The sequence below is a fragment of the Diabrotica undecimpunctata genome, chromosome 2, assembly GCF_040954645.1.
Source record: "Diabrotica undecimpunctata isolate CICGRU chromosome 2, icDiaUnde3, whole genome shotgun sequence".
Lineage (NCBI taxonomy): Eukaryota > Metazoa > Arthropoda > Insecta > Coleoptera > Chrysomelidae > Diabrotica > Diabrotica undecimpunctata.
This window is the reverse complement of record NC_092804.1, coordinates 79,995,143-80,012,916: the sequence shown is the minus strand read 5'-3', so window position 1 is coordinate 80,012,916 and position 17,774 is coordinate 79,995,143. Positions and strand designations below refer to the sequence as shown.

The 17,774-nt window shown below is 31.5% G+C and overlaps 2 protein-coding genes across 2 annotated transcripts; both read right to left on the bottom strand.

The window, feature by feature from the left end:
• Positions 1-10,687: 10,687 nt before the first annotated feature.
• Positions 10,688-13,474, bottom strand: LOC140433738 (uncharacterized). Its single transcript, XM_072521714.1, has one exon. It carries the CDS (start codon positions 13,472-13,474, stop codon positions 10,688-10,690), a length of 2,787 nt encoding a protein of 928 aa, XP_072377815.1.
• A 69-nt stretch (positions 13,475-13,543) lies between these two features.
• On the bottom strand, positions 13,544-15,737 carry LOC140433736 (uncharacterized). The gene is made up of 3 exons (XM_072521713.1): positions 15,301-15,737; positions 14,123-15,164; positions 13,544-13,855 (listed from the first exon to the last, which is right to left on the bottom strand). Exons 1-3 carry the CDS (start codon positions 15,735-15,737, stop codon positions 13,544-13,546), a joined length of 1,791 nt encoding a protein of 596 aa, XP_072377814.1.
• Between the last annotated feature and the right edge of the window lie 2,037 nt (positions 15,738-17,774).

Sequence of the window (17,774 nt, the reverse complement as noted above, 5' to 3'; positions counted from 1 at the left end):
CAAAAGAAGGGTTTTTCTCAATTTATGTATGCCATATAACAAGTCGTAAGTTTTAAAACTCGCAGTAAATGGGAAATATATTATGGATCGAATTGTTTGCACCTTCGTGTATAATTATAGGGAGAAAAATCAATAAAGTAATGCCCTTTATATAAGTTTTATGTATTGGAGATTATATAACGTAATTATAGTGACATAAGATAGTGAAAATGTTATAAAAAAAGATATTGATTCTGGTACATTTGAACAGTGAACATTTAAAATCCTTTATGCACTTTATCCATCACAATATTATTATATACACTACACATTATGTTATATATATATATATATATATATATATATATATTGTTATGAAATTAAAGCTCCTAAACAGTTTTTTTTTGAATAGTATGAACATAAAACAAAATGACAATATTGAATATACCACATATATATTTAACTCAAACAATTGTATTATTGTTGTTAATTTAATAGTTGAAACTAGATTCAACAATAAGAAAGAAACTAAAAGCAAAAATAAGCAGAATTCACAGACATGTAACAAACCAATAAGGACTATATTGTATCACCAGATTTAATTAATGTTTTCAAAATAATTTTATTATTATTATAATTAAAACCAGTTGGTTTATTATAAACAAATTTAGCATAATAGAAATAAGATTCTTTTAATACGTGAGTTATTATAGCCACTGAGTTATAGTTGGTTGATAAACACTTTTCAATAAAAAAAAAAAAATATATAAAAAAAAATTAAACCAAAAACAATTGTTGATCATGAAATTGATTATGATTTAAACTTAAGTTATTGTTCGTTATATATATATTATATTATTTATGTAAGAGATACTTACAGAATAAGCCAATATAGCCACAACATAAAGATACAAAAAGCAAATATCAAACCACTTCGGATCGAGTGGAAATAAAAACCATAAATTTGTATTTATTAATTAATTACAATTTTTATTATAATCCAAATTCTAATATATACAAGTCAATAGAATCTTCAACAGTCCTAAAACAGATAAAATATTTAAGTCATTTATTCACAAAGTAAGAAGTTTCAATTTGTTAGTAAACATACAGTTAACATGGATAGAGCTCGGAAAATAAAACGTGTTAGGAGGTGAAATAGGATATATCTCATAAATAAGAGTTCAGAATGATATAATCTTTAATGGACAGGTAATCTGAAGACAATTCTCAGTGATTCAATATCAAAAATGCTTTCAGATAGCTTTAAAATTAAATAAAAGCAAAATAAAAGCAACTAATTCATGTTAAAATTGATGTATGTCAAATTTGTTAGTAAAAATTTTAATATTTAAATTATAATTTGTTGTAGAAATTATATGTCAAAAGAATGCTTAAATTCTCTAGTATTTGTTTCAATTCATTTCAAAAGTCAATATAGTTCTCAAGATTTAACAATTTATGAAAATTTAAAATATTTTTTATTTTAATCATAAATGTCAAAAATATACAAAAATCCTGTCAGATCTTAAAAAACATTGTCAAAATGCTTGGAGATCTGGTAAGCAATGAAAAATAAAAGATAGAAAATCAATAGTTACGAAGGGGCCAGAAAATTTTTGATTATTTTTCAGCAGTCACAATTTTTCAAAAGTATTTTAAAAAACCTTAAAAAAGTCCTGAATTATAACAAAGTATATTCAAATTACCTTGCCGATAAGAAACCATCGTTTCTGATTAAATTTTAGCAAAGCCTGCAGATTAACAGTATATTTTCCGATAAGGGAATTGTTAGCAGTCATCATAAAGAGGTCCACAGCTACCAGAAAGGTGAGTTTTTACACTCATTTGAATTCTCGCTGAATAAAGAGACCGTTTGGTGTTTATTTTTGACTGAAGATCATTTAAAATTCATTTTGGGTACTTATAAATATTTCTCAACCATTGGAGAGATAATTCTGATAGTTTTGCGGCCCTAATCCATTAGAAGACGTCACTGAAAGATGCAATCTTTGTTATTGAAGATTTCCATAAAATTTTTAGAGAAGGGATTATCTGAAAGACGAAAGTGAACTTTAATAAAGTTAAACGCAAGTTTTGAAATTTCTTTAGAAATAATCTTACCTTTTTTTTTAAACAGCCTATATCATTCTAAATCATCTTTGTGTTAAAAAAACAAAATAGTTTGAAGTCAAGTTCACAAAAATTTTATTATCGCTTTTGTAATATTAACCAAATATAATTCACCGTTTCTTTTGCTTACTAAAATCATTAAACAAAACAGTTAAACTAAAAAAATTGAAGGATTATAAACCTTTGTTTTCGCTCTAAAAAGATAGTATGTGAGGTTATAAATACTTTGACAAACAAACACGTATTAGATCTTAGATCAAGTATTTCTTGTTGCAACTTCACAAAACACTAATTTCATATACTTACTTCAATATTGTATTACGTCATAAATCTTAATCCATTCATATTATTATTAAACGGTTAAGTATTGGCTTATTTATTGGAAGAATCTTAAATAATTTTTTTTATATATTATACAAGATATCGTTGTGTAATATTTAATTGATCACTTGTGAATAATTGCACAGTACATTAAAAATAAAACTTCTTGTGTGGTGATTTTTGCTTTATATAATTTTATATAGCTTTATCAAGCAGTACAGGTCCCAGAACTCGCTTGAGTTAAGAGTCTGCATGTTCTAAGACAAATAAGTAAAAAAAAATTTAAATTCAAAATACAGATTTAGAGAATACAAGGTGAGTAGAATAAATGTTTGTCAAATTTTTTTTATTTTCAGGCGTTCAATAATTTTTATTAAAAGCATTTCTAAATTTAACAATATTACAAATTAATCAACTTAAAAAAAATTATTTTTATCTTCATAAAGCTAGCCGGTAAATAAGAGCAACTTGTAGTTTTCTTGCATCGAATTCACATATCATAACAATTTGGCGAGCCCAACGTGTGGCTGTGTATTTGGACGGTGACAGGTAGTGCATTATAACAAAGTATTAACCAGTGGTGTACCTTAAACATTTAATAACATAATATACAGGGTGTTAAGAGTATAATTTGTGTAGATAATAAGTTTATTGAGTGAATTGAAATTAAATAAAAATAAACATGGACAAAAGAAAGACTAGATCACATAAGAACGTAGAAGAAGAACAGGAAGTGACAGACAGAACCGAAGAACAAATTAAAGAGACTGAAGAAGTACAGGAGACAATGGAGGAGAAAAGACAGCCAGAAGAAGCACAAATGGAAAGGCAAATGGCAAGTGGAGACCAAGCTCAGCCCGTAAAGAAGGATGAATTGGACTTTCACAAGATGATGGCAATTTTGTTACAGGAAATAAAAAAAACTGAGCAAAATATAAACCAGAAAGCAGAAGAAAATAAACAACATATGACAAAAGAACTTGAAGATACAAAAAAAGAAATAAAACGGGAAATAACACAAAATTTTGATGACAAAATACAACAGATGGCACAACAGGTTGAGGATAAGTTGGGAAAGAAGATAGAAGAAGTAAAAGAAGAGTTAACCCTAGAAATGGCCAAGATGGAAGAGCAGTGCAAAGAACAAATGGAAGTGTTATCGGCACAGCTGGAAAAGAATAATGAAACTCAAAATAAAAAGATTGAATTAATGGAACAAAATTTGAAGCTAGAACAACAAAATAACCAAAAAAAGTTCGAAGATATTGACGAACAAATGGGAGTGTTGGCAGTACAGCTGGAGCATCATATTGAGCAGAAGGAAGAGATATTTCGACGAGACATTAATGAACAGTGGAAGAAAAAAGAAGATGAAATAGATGAAAATATGAATAAGACCAAAGAGATAATGGAGAAAGAAATTGGGAGAGTACAAGAGTCTCTTAAAGAAGTGACACAGAAGGAATTGGATGCAAGGCCGGTTGTACAAACGGTCGAAAGAGATTGTAAAATCTATTTTAGTGGAAGAATAAAACAGCAGCATCCAGTACCTTTCATGAAATTCCTTAGGCACAGATATGCATCTTACAGAAATTTCGAAGACTTTAAAGAATTCATCAGAAACCAGATGACGGATGAGGCGTTACTATGGTTTTCGAACAAAGAAAATGAGTTGGTGGATCTGGAAGACTTTGCGACCAAATTCAGTGAATATTTCTGGGGTCAAGCACAACAGCGTTCAATCAAAAACGAGCTGTTAAGTGGCAAATACAACCCAAATCGTAGCATGTCATACCACCGGTACGCCATGAAAATTTACAGCACAGCTCAATACTTAGACTGTGGTTTTAACGAAGAATACATTGTGGGTTGTATCGTGCAACACTTTGATCGGACATTGGAAGATATCATGATGTTATACAACTTTAAAGAAATAGACAAACTGTGCCAATTTTTGATGATGCATGAGCAACGAAACCCCATGTATCAAAACAATGACCAAGCAAATAATAATAATAATAACAACTTCAATGGGAGCAATAACTACAGCAGAAACAATAATCAGAACGGCAATAATTTCAATAATCATCGTAATTTTAACAATAACTATAGACAAAATAATGGTAACAACAACTATAATAACTCGAACTTTAGGAATAATAATAATAACTACCGCAACCAAAATAATCAGAACTTTAATCGCCAAAACTATAATCGTAACAATCAAACTAACAACAATAACTATGGAAATAATGGACGGTATCAAAACGGTAATTACAATAATCAAAACAACGGAAATTTTAACAGAAATAATTACAATAATAACAACAGAAACTTTAACTCCAATGGCAATATGAATCATGCATTTTCAAACAGTGCCATTCAACAGAATCAGACAAACAATTCACAACAACAGTCAAATCAAAACTACACAAACAATCGAAACCATAACACTAGAAGTCTAGAAGATATAAATAGAAATAACCAAAAAAGACAAGTGAATTTTCTAAGTCACCATCAATCATACACCGACGTCAGTCAACAAGAGTCACCAATTGAAACACTCAACACATCATCACCATCACAACCCTTTGACACACAATACACAACAGATTCACAATCACCAAATTTTCAATAAAGCACCTGCTAAATGCGGCCGTATGTCACTATGAGCATCCAAGGGAGTTCATAACATTTGGGGAAGAAAAGAAAAATCAAAATTTGCAAGGGTTAATTTTAATTCAGGGTAAATTCTTTCAAAAACAAGTTAAAATTTTAATAGACACGGGTTCTGAAGTTTCACTAATTGACAATAAAGTTATTAATGAATTAAATTTTCAAAAATATTGTTATTCAATTCCAAAGGTTAATCTAGTGGGTGCAAACAACAAAAAACTATATGAAGCAAAGAAGGGAATAATGAGAAAAGTATTCTTTGATACAACCGAATATAGTATGCAATTCAATAGAACCTGAATATGACCAAATTTGTCAAGATGTAAAACTAAGAATCATCAAGAATGGAGAGAAATATTTGAAAAGACAAAACAAAAGGAAGATGAGAACAAACCGAAAATTTCAAAAAGGAGAAATAGTATTAATTAGAGCACATAGGGTAAGCAATTATAGAGATAACATTTGTAACAAACTTTTACCACCATTGGAGGGACCTTATGAAGTTGAAACAGAAGATGGAGAAAATAGTTATTTATTGAAATATCCTGAGAGTGGGTATCTTAGAGGAGTTTTTAACATAAAAGACATTTACAAATATGAACAATAAGTGAAGAAATAAGAAGACATTATTAATTTTAAGTTATATTTATAAAATGAAACAATTTTTTTTTTAAGTAAAGGACATGAATGGGATACAGAAGATGGAATAATAATAATAATAATGCTGCTATTTATGAAAAATGATGAAATATGAATTATTGCGGATATTATGATTATGAATATGATATATAATATAATATGAATTATGATGAATTATGAAAGATTATAATGATATAATTATGCAGTATAATAATAAAACTTGGAATGGAATTACAGAAGAAGGATTGGAGAGGAAAAATTTGAAACGAAGATGGCAGAACTCTAAGAAACCAAGGAAGAGAAACAACTATAAAATGGATTCAAAAGTAGAATATAAACTCAACCCTCAACGAAAACTTATTAAAAATAACCGAATGATAATAAAGTCACATTCAAACTAGCTTACACTCTAACCACAAAATGCAGCTCACACGTGCTTAAATAAAACTTAAACTCTATATTTTTTTTTTGTATATATTCAAAATAAAACATGCATTAATAAAACAAACTAAAGCAACTTAAGCTTACACATGCAAAATTAAAAGAACAAAACTAATTATTATTTTTTTTCAAAGAGAGCATTCAAACTATCTGCAGCATAATTGTATACCATATATATGCAACTGAATCAAAAATTTAATTGTTTTTAACCATCACACATTCATAAAATCACTGAAACATACACTTGTGTCGACGTTCAGAGAAACAATCACACAACTTGCAAAAAAACCAGTCAAAGAAAAATGAATATTTGATATTTGCCAAAAAAATTGTCAAATATGAAATATTAATTTTTGGAGAATTGTTATGAAATTAAAGCTCCTAAACAGTTTTTTTTTTGAATAGTATGAACATAAAACAAAATGACAATATTGAATATACCACATATATATTTAACTCAAACAATTGTATTATTGTTGTTAATTTAATAGTTGAAACTAGATTCAACAATAAGAAAGAAACTAAAAGCAAAATTAAGCAGAATTCACAGACATGTAACAAACCAATAAGGACTATATTGTATCACCAGATTTAATTAATGTTTTCAAAATAATTTTATTATTATTATAATTAAAACCAGTTGGTTTATTATAAACAAATTTAGCATAATAGAAATAAGATTCTTTTAATACGTGAGTTATTATAGCCACTGAGTTATAGTTGGTTGATAAACACTTTTCAATAAAAAAAAAAATATATAAAAAAAAATTAAACCAAAAACAATTGTTGATCATGAAATTGATTATGATTTAAACTTAAGTTATTGTTCGTTATATATATATTATATTATTTATGTAAGAGATACTTACAGAATAAGCCAATATAGCCACAACATAAAGATACAAAAAGCAAATATCAAACCACTTCGGATCGAGTGGAAATAAAAACCATAAATTTGTATTTATTAATTAATTACAATTTTTATTATAATCCAAATTCTAATATATACAAGTCAATAGAATCTTCAACAGTCCTAAAACAGATAAAATATTTAAGTCATTTATTCACAAAGTAAGAAGTTTCAATTTGTTAGTAAACATACAGTTAACATGGATAGAGCTCGGAAAATAAAACGTGTTAGGAGGTGAAATAGGATATATCTCATAAATAAGAGTTCAGAATGATATAATCTTTAATGGACAGGTAATCTGAAGACAATTCTCAGTGATTCAATATCAAAAATGCTTTCAGATAGCTTTAAAATTAAATAAAAGCAAAATAAAAGCAACTAATTCATGTTAAAATTGATGTATGTCAAATTTGTTAGTAAAAATTTTAATATTTAAATTATAATTTGTTGTAGAAATTATATGTCAAAAGAATGCTTAAATTCTCTAGTATTTGTTTCAATTCATTTCAAAAGTCAATATAGTTCTCAAGATTTAACAATTTATGAAAATTTAAAATATTTTTTATTTTAATCATAAATGTCAAAAATATACAAAAATCCTGTCAGATCTTAAAAAACATTGTCAAAATGCTTGGAGATCTGGTAAGCAATGAAAAATAAAAGATAGAAAATCAATAGTTACGAAGGGGCCAGAAAATTTTTGATTATTTTTCAGCAGTCACAATTTTTCAAAAGTATTTTAAAAAACCTTAAAAAAGTCCTGAATTATAACAAAGTATATTCAAATTACCTTGCCGATAAGAAACCATCGTTTCTGATTAAATTTTAGCAAAGCCTGCAGATTAACAGTATATTTTCCGATAAGGGAATTGTTAGCAGTCATCATAAAGAGGTCCACAGCTACCAGAAAGGTGAGTTTTTACACTCATTTGAATTCTCGCTGAATAAAGAGACCGTTTGGTGTTTATTTTTGACTGAAGATCATTTAAAATTCATTTTGGGTACTTATAAATATTTCTCAACCATTGGAGAGATAATTCTGATAGTTTTGCGGCCCTAATCCATTAGAAGACGTCACTGAAAGATGCAATCTTTGTTATTGAAGATTTCCATAAAATTTTTAGAGAAGGGATTATCTGAAAGACGAAAGTGAACTTTAATAAAGTTAAACGCAAGTTTTGAAATTTCTTTAGAAATAATCTTACCTTTTTTTTTAAACAGCCTATATCATTCTAAATCATCTTTGTGTTAAAAAAACAAAATAATTTGAAGTCAAGTTCACAAAAATTTTATTATCGCTTTTGTAATATTAACCAAATATAATTCACCGTTTCTTTTGCTTACTAAAATCATTAAACAAAACAGTTAAACTAAAAAAATTGAAGGATTATAAACCTTTGTTTTGGCTCTAAAAAGATAGTAAGTGAGGTTATAAATACTTTGACAAACAAACACGTATTAGATCTTAGATCAAGTATTTCTTGTTGCAACTTCACAAAACACTAATTTCATATACTTACTTCAATATTGTATTACGTCATAAATCTTAATCCATTCATATTATTATTAAACGGTTAAGTATTGGCTTATTTATTGGAAGAATCTTAAATAATTTTTTTTATATATTATACAAGATATCGTTGTGTAATATTTAATTGATCACTTGTGAATAATTGCACAGTACATTAAAAATAAAACTTCTTGTGTGGTGATTTTTGCTTTATATAATTTTATATAGCTTTATCAAGCAGTACAGGTCCCAGAACTCGCTTGAGTTAAGAGTCTGCATGTTCTAAGACAAATAAGTAAAAAAAAATTTAAATTCAAAATACAGATTTAGAGAATACAAGGTGAGTAGAATAAATGTTTGTCAAATTTTTTTTATTTTCAGGCGTTCAATAATTTTTATTAAAAGCATTTCTAAATTTAACAATATTACAAATTAATCAACTTAAAAAAAATTATTTTTATCTTCATAAAGCTAGCCGGTAAATAAGAGCAACTTGTAGTTTTCTTGCATCGAATTCACATATCATAACAATATATATATATATATATATATATATATATATATATATATATATATATATATATACTAAGGTACACTCGAAGAGTAGTGGGTTTTTCCGTCAAAGTGGAGAAATAAAATACAAAGAAGGTGGCTACTTCATCTATATCATCAATTCATCTAAAAAGAACAATATGAAACCAAACATCCATAGAGAAGTTAAAAATGTGTGTTAGCTTACAAAGACATGTAGCAGTCAATGATGTTAAAAATATGAAAAAGCTTACGAAACTGGACATATAAATGACAGGTGAGGGCACGATTACTTAATTTCCATATATCTAAGGTTCACACTGATATTAAGTTTATTATTTCTCAAATCAATAATGTCACTTCTTTCCTTGATAATCACCTTCCTGACAATTTGTTGGACAATTTTGAGTCATCTTTACATAAGAAATTTAATTTTGTATATCATAAATCCATGGCACACCTTCGTAAGAAGCTTAATAACTTAGACACTTTTGTCACATGCTGACAATTCTGACCTTTTATCTCTTAGGTCTTCTTCCAATAATATGCTGTTGAATTATTCTAATCGCTCTAAACAACCCATATCAGAGTTAGATAAGATTTACAGAGAGACGGTATCGTTTTTAAAAACTTACCCTATTCTTCTCGTTCTTATAAGTGATAAAGGGAATGCCACTGTCCTCATGGATAGAGATCAATATCTCAACCTCAGTCAATCGTTGTTAGATGATGATAGATACTATCAACCTCTCTCTACCAACCCTTGCTCTAAATTTACCAATAAAATAAATAAATTCATTACACACTTAAAAAACATAAAGATCATAGATCAACCACTCAATTTTTACATAATTATGATGGATATGCTCCCAGATTTTATTGTCTACCAAAAATATATAAGCCCACATTGAGCATGAGGCCAATTGTTTCCTCCATCAATTCACCAAATATTAATATTTCTAAATTTTTAACTGACATCTTATCTAAATCTTATAATTATAATAACAACTTTAATATTGTTGATTCTTTTCATTTTAGTGAATTTATTAATAATTTTGAACTTCCACAAGGCTACATTTTAGTGAGTTTTGATGTGGTCTCTTTTCACTAATTTACCTCTCTCTAGTGTTATTACCTCCCTAAGAAATCACTGGAATTCCATCCAACCTAACTGTCCTGTATCCTGGGATGTATTTGCAGAACTTGTAGAGGGGATGAAAACACTTCAGTAAATGTGCATTGAATGATGAAAAACTATGATTAACATGAACTTTATTCACACACACATTACACGCTGTTAAACGAATTCGCCATCTTTTTGTACTCTCTCAGCACAGCACACGTCCGCACATCGGATGTGCTGGGCTTTACAAAATAAGAGGTGGGAAGTGGCGGGCTAATTTAAAATACATATACAATTTATACATGCTCCCCACCTTGAAAGGGCAAGCTTTCTAACAAAATATTTTTTTTTACTAAATTAACTAATAACTATTAAATAAAGAACATAAAGGAACACTTAAAAATTAGAACACTTAAAAATACTGTCAATGTTTATTCACTTGAACATCACTTGGAAGGGGACATATATTTACGACAGTTCTTTTCAATAGTCCCTTGACAGTTCGAACGGTAACCACTCGGACCACACCATCCGGGCCAGGATGCAATACTTCAACACGTCCCATAGACCAGTTCAATGGAGGCAAACACCTATCTTTGATTAGAACCAGAGTGCCAATTTGTATGTTTGACTGATTCTGCTTCCACTGTTGTCGTTGCTGCAGCTCAGAAACGTACTCCAGTGACCAGCGTTGCCAGAAGTGCTGTCGAAGTTGCTGAAGTCGTTGAAATGATGAGAGTCTATTTGACTGTATATGAGTGACATCAATTTCTGGCACGGATTCCATCGATCGTCCAATTAAAAAGTAAGCAGGTGTGATGGGAGAAAGGTCAGAGGGATCAGAAGACATAGGACTTAGAGGCCGGGAGTTAAGGATTCCTTCAACCTGAGCAAGTATTGTAGAAAAGTCTTCATAAGTTAGTTTAGATTCTGACATTACACGTACTAGATGTGCCTTCATAGATTTTATTCCAGCCTCCCATAGGCCTCCGAAATGAGGCGAATGGGCAGGTATAAATTGCCAATGTATATCATTATTTGTACAAATATCAGACATATGAGCATGATTGGTTTTGAGAAATTTACCTAACTCTTGTAACTTATTGTTAGAACCAACAAAATTTGTACCGTTGTCAGACATAATTTGTGCAGGTTTTCCCCGTCTAGCAATAAATCGCTTTAATGCGTCTAAAAATGACTGAGCTGTTAAATCCGTAACAAGCTCCAAATGAATCGCCTTTACAGATAGACATACAAATAGACAAACATATGCCTTGTAAGAGGATGAGTTTCGCCCTTGTTTAGTTTTAAGGACAAATGGGCCAGCATAGTCAACTCCTGTCACAGAAAAGGGAAGAGTTGGAGTAACACGTGCGGCGGGAAGGTCTCCCATTATTGGAGATATTTGAGTAGGCTTCATACGAAAACACCGTACGCATTGACGAACTGTATGTTTTGCAGCACTTTTGCCGTTAATGGGAAAAAAGGTTTCTCTAACCACAGAGAGAAGATGCTGAGGGCCAGCATGAAAAAGTCGAAAATGAGTTGACCGGAACACCAAAGTCGTAAACGGATGACGCGCAGGTAGTAACATGGGATGTTTCTTGTCGAAATCAAAATGAGAATGACGTAATCTGCCTCCTACTCTTATTACACCCGCTTCATCTAAGAAAGGATTGAGGCTGACAAGCTTGCTTTTCGAAGAAATCAATCTTCCTTCCTTTAAACGAGAAATTTCATCAGCGAAACTTTCTAATTGAACTAATTTGGTCAAACACTGAATGGATGAACGTAATTCTACTGAAGTAAGGGAACCAGTCCACCTGAGAGAGTTGTCACGAACCAGAGCATTGTGCCTAAATCTTAACCAATAGGCCACCAACCTCGTAAGCTTGGTTAAACTTGAGAATTTCTCAAACTGAAATTTAAAAGAGTTAACCAAAACTAGAGATTTAGTCAAAGATTTAGTTTCAGGAAGAACTTTAGGAAAATCAAACTGGCGAGCAGGCCAACCATCTTCACCATCCACTAAGAATGTTGGACCATGCCACCAGAGATCACATGAACTAAGAAGGCCAGGGTTGATACCCCGAGACAGAAGATCAGCTGGATTGTCAGTTGTACCAATGTGTCTCCAATTTGCAATGTTGGTTTTAGACTGTATTTCGGAAACACGATTACCCACAAACGTTTTAAGCAAGTGAGAGGGAGTTTTAATCCAACCTAAGACAATGGTTGAATCTGTCCAGAAAAATCTCTCATAAAAATCAATGTTGAGAGATTGGTTTACTTTATCCACAAGCTGTGATAAAATAAGGGCACCACAGAGTTCCAGACGCGGAACAGAGATTTTCTTTAGAGGTGCTACCCTGGATTTAGCACACAATAGATTGACTGATGTATTACCGTGATTATCGACACTTCTAATATATATTGAAGCACCATACGCTGATTCGCTAGCATCAGAGAACCCGTGAATCTCTCGATGAATAGAATTCTTTGGAATAGTATGTCTGGGAATACTTAAGTCATTTAAATGAAATAAATTGTCACGAAAATGTAACCACTTAGTTTGAACATCGAGAGGAACAGATTGGTCCCAATCTAATTTTTCAAGCCATAATTGCTGCATTAAAATTTTGACGGTAATGACAACTGGACTGAGAAGTCCTAGAGGGTCGAAAATTTGAGCAATTTCAGAAAGGATGGATCGTTTAGACACAGTATTCAGCAAAGATGTACAATCCACTCGGTAAGATAAGAGATCAGACTTTGGGCACCACTGAAGACCTAAAGTCTTTGTATTTTCATTAGAACCTAAGGAAAGTAATATGTCTGGAGAATTTAAGTTACGCATATTTTGAAGGACTTTCGGTTCATTAGAGACCCATTTACGTAATGGAAAGCATCCAGATTCTAAAATAGAGGAAACTTCAAGGCAGATTCTGGATAAACTATCTGCAGACTCCGAACCTGTCAATAGGTCATCGACATAAAAGTCATGGCCAATAACTTTGGAAGCCTCTGGATATTCATCCACAGAATCAAGGGATAATTGATGAAAACAACGAGTTGAAAGAAAAGAAGCAGCAGCTGTGCCATACGTAACTGTGTTGAGTTCATAAGCGCAAAGTGGTTGAGAAGGCTCAGCTCGCCATAGAATTTTCTGCAAACAACGTTGCGATGGGTTTACTAAAACTTGCCGGTACATTTTAGCAACATCTGCAGTGACAACATAAGAATGTTGACGAAATCTTAGTAATATAGATACAAGATCATCTTAAAGTGAAGGTCCTACCATTTGTAGGTCATTGATGGAGACTCCTGATGAAGAGGGAAAAGAACCATTGAAAACTACCCTGAGTTTAGTAGTCAGGCTCTCCTCTTTAATTACTCCATGGTGAGGAAGATAAAAATCTGGTTCGGCAGTATCAACCGAAGTACACTGTGACATATGTCCTAAAGACAAATATTCGTTCATAAAATTAACATATCTTTCTTTCAGAAGAACATTAGCTTGAAGTTTGTGCTCTAGACTATAGAAACGTCTAGTAGCGGCTTGAATAGAATTTCCAAGTTTGGAAGGAGAATCCTTTAAAGGTAGTGATACAACTAATCTACCTTCTTCGTTTCTTTGAAAACTGTTTTTGAAATGTGTTTCGCAATTTATTTATTCTTCTGAAAGAAGTTTAGAAGTATGACGCTCTTCAATTTCCCAAAACCGAGTTAAGTCAGGGCATTCTTTATTGTGTGAAAAGTTACACATAGTTTTCGAAGTAAGAGAGTGATATATGGGGCCGGAAATTATCCATCCCAGTTTTGTTTTCTGGAGTATTGGATTGTTCGGACCTAATTTTACTTGACCAACACACAGCAGATTCCAAAAGTGACTTGCACCGATAAGAATATTAATATCAGATGGGATGCCATAGTTTGGATCCGACAACTGAATATTAGAAGGAATATGAAAGGCTGAAGTATCAAGACGACAACTTGGAATCGTATCACATATGTTGTCAACGACTAAACATGACATTGAAGATTCATAAGAAGAGTAAAGCGACTTTATATGGATATTGGTTTTAAATTGAACATTAGAAGACACTTGACCAATACCGATAACGGAGATTTTTGCTTTATTTCTAGGCAGACCTAATTTATTTAGAAGCCTGTCTGTTACAAAGTTTGACTGACTGCCACTGTCGAGCAGAGCTCTAAAAATATGTGTGTTTTCTAGTTCGTCAAGCACTTGGACTCGGACAGTTGACAGCAAAACACCTTCCCTGTGAACTGTGCTTGAAAGAGAATGAGAATTTAAACTAGTACCTGGTTCAGGACTAATATTTTCAACCGATTCAAAGTGTAGTAATGTATGATGCTTTTTGCTGCACTTTTTACATTTACCATATTTACACGTATTGTTTTGATGACCACTGTATAAGCAGTTGAAACAAAGAGAATGTTTCTTTGCTTCCTCCATACGAGCTTGTACATTTAGTTTTAAGAAAAGACTACATTGTATAATCTTGTGTTGACCCTTGCACAAGATGCACGATGATAGAGAAGAATTATTGCTAACAAAAGAACGGCTACTTGTTGATTTAAATTTAGCACCCGATGTCGAACTGGAAGAGCGCCTGTGGTCCACAGACTGCTCCACCTTTTCTAATATATCAGCTTTGGCTTTAAGAAACTCCAAGAACTCAATGAAAGAGGGATCACTAAGATTAGTTTTTTCCCAATCACGTGCTGTCTCCGAATCAACTCTCTCCATTACAATATATGTTAATAATGCATCCCATTTTTCCACCGGTTGATTGAGTGACTGCAGGGATCGAAGATTGCTTGTAATAGTGTCAATTAGATAACGGAGTGAAGAAGATGAATTTTCTTTGATGTTTCTTAACCCAAATATAGATTTTATATGATTATGAATAAGTAACTGCTTGTTTGCGAATCTATCACAGAGAAGTTTCCAAACAACTATGAAATTTGAAGAGGAAACCGTAAGGGACGTAATGACCTTTTCTGCATTACCCGAAAGACACGATTTCAGATAATGAATCATGAAACTCAAGCCAATTCTCAAAGCAACCCGTAAATTTTGGCAACCGAATTGAGGGCAATGTAACTCCTGAAGAATGAGCATTAGAAGATTGAGAAACTGGAACACTTTGGTTAGTAGCCTCAATTAGTTGTTTTGCGGCAGTGCTTGCTTTGAAATATGCGTTTTCGAAATCCTCGCGGTAGTTTAATTCTTCCTCTGGTATTTCATCTAAACACGACTCTATTTGACATTGTATGTCTTCAAACTGTAATAGAATGCATTCAGATCTATGCAGTCTATCTTTCAATTCATTTGGAGCTATTTCAGACTTAGAATCAACACATTTTTCAATAAATTTTGTAAAAACTGTTAGTCGCGCTTTTATCGAACCTTGAGTTTTGCGTAATTTCTCAATACTAACATCCATAATGAACTAAAATGAATGAAATATTTTTTAACTAAAATATTTATAATAACAAGTTATGATATTATTATGCTTTAAAGATAAAATACCCTTTTTATTTAAAAAGTCACGTATGAAAATGCGTATGAAACAGAATTGATATTTTTAAAACTGATTAAAAAGGCTAGTCAACATAAAAAAACTCATTTATCTTATCTTATCTTATACGATGAAAATGAAACCTTATATTATTTTGGGTAGTTAAATTGATTGTAATTATATTACTTGCACAAGGTCGAAAAGAATGAATGGAAAAGAAAGATTATATTAAATACAGGCTTTGAAATTAAGATAAGGATAAGGATACTCACTCGAAATACGGTTGGACTGTAAATAATAGTTGACCAGTTGAGATAGCAGACGAGTTATTCGACGTTTTACCAGTACTTCTATTTGAACGACTGTAAACACTTAGATTTGACGGAACTGTCGGTGAAGTTGTTGAATCTAGTTGACCAATTCAGCGGCAGAATGCTTGATGAAGAATTTCTGGCAACACTTTACTTGGTCGACTGTAACGGTTGAATTCACTTTGTTCTTGTAATTTTAATAATGATTGTATATTAATTGTTAACACTGAAATTTAACAATTAACAGGTATATCCGGCTCGAAGGACCATGTAGAGGGGATGAAAACACTTCAGTAAATGTGCATTGAATGATGAAAAACTATGATTAACATGAACTTTATTCACACACACATTACACGCTGTTAAACGAATTCGCCATCTTTTTGTACTCTCTCAGCACAGCACACGTCCGCACATCGGATGTGCTGGGCTTTACAAAATAAGAGGTGGGAAGTGGCGGGCTAATTTAAAATACATATACAATTTATACAGAACTTTTGCAATTAGTATTTGACACTAATTTTTTGGTCTTTAACGACAAATATTATCTACAAATTTTTGGGACACCTATGGGTTCATCAATCTCTCCCATCCTAGTTTATTATGTACTGGATGATTTGGTTTCTGACCGTTTGGGTCTTTTAGATTTCCAAAGCCCTTTTATTAAACGGTATGTTGATGACTTATTACTAGCCTTACCTCCAGACAAGATTCAGGCCACCTTGTCTTTGTTCAATGAGTTTGATCCTCATTTACAGTTCACTGTTAAACTTGAGGACTCTAACACAAATAGTATTCCCTTCTTAGACATGCGTGTCATTAGAATGGGAGATAACACCCTAACTACAAGTTGGTACAGGAAACCAATGGCCTCTAATAGGTTTCTCAACTACCACTCTTGTCATCCATTTAAATATAAATTGAACCTAATTAAAGCTTTAAGCTGCAGGCTAAATAGACTGACACATCCGGTTAATCTAAGGGAATCCCTTCAATTACTGAAGAAAATTCTGATTGAGAATTCCTATCCATCCTTCCTTATTAATAAATAACTTTTCGTGCAAAGCTTCTTTAAATGACTTACCCAATGGTGACCAACTTAGAATAATATCAAATAACTTGTTCTGCCTAATACTGTACTTGGGACTCCAACTACCCATTACTCATCTTTACCTTATTTTCCTCAAGTTACTGAGAAACTCGTTAAACTGTACAAACATAATAACGTACCGGTTAAAATTGCAATTAAGAATGCTAAGACTGTCAGGAATTTGTTTTCTAAAACTAAAACACCTCTGTCCCTTCTGGAACAAGTTAATGTAATATATCATATACCTTGTGCTAAGTGTGACTCATGTTACATCGGTCAGACAGGGAGGTCACTGAGAGGGCGTCTTACGACACACCGCAGTGATATTAACTTATCTAAGCATACTTGTGCTCTTGCCCAGCATGCTATTAACTCTAAGCACGAAGTGAACTTTAATGAAGTTAAAATTCTTGGCACTGAACGCAATCTCGTTAAAAGACAGTTTTTAGAAATGTGTTCAATATTAAAACATACAAATACTCTTACTAAGAGAACCGACATTAGTAACTTGAGCCAAATTTATCATGCATTAATTTTGCAGAATTAGGCTTAATATGTTGT

Bases quoted from the DNA above. Each gene is read 5' to 3' on its own strand.
- LOC140433736 (XM_072521713.1), bottom strand. From the start codon at position 15,737: ATGGATGTTAGTATTGAGAAATTACGCAAAACTCAAGGTTCGATAAAA. The intron at 15,165-15,300 runs GTAATGCAGAAA...ATTTGGGTTAAG, and splicing joins TCTGAAATCGTGTCTTTCGG to AAACATCAAAGAAAATTCAT. The intron at 13,856-14,122 runs GTAAAATTAGGT...CTACCTTTAAAG, and splicing joins ATCTGCTGTGTGTTGGTCAA to GATTCTCCTTCCAAACTTGG.
- LOC140433738 (XM_072521714.1), bottom strand. From the start codon at position 13,474: ATGTACCGGCAAGTTTTAGTAAACCCATCGCAACGTTGTTTGCAGAAA.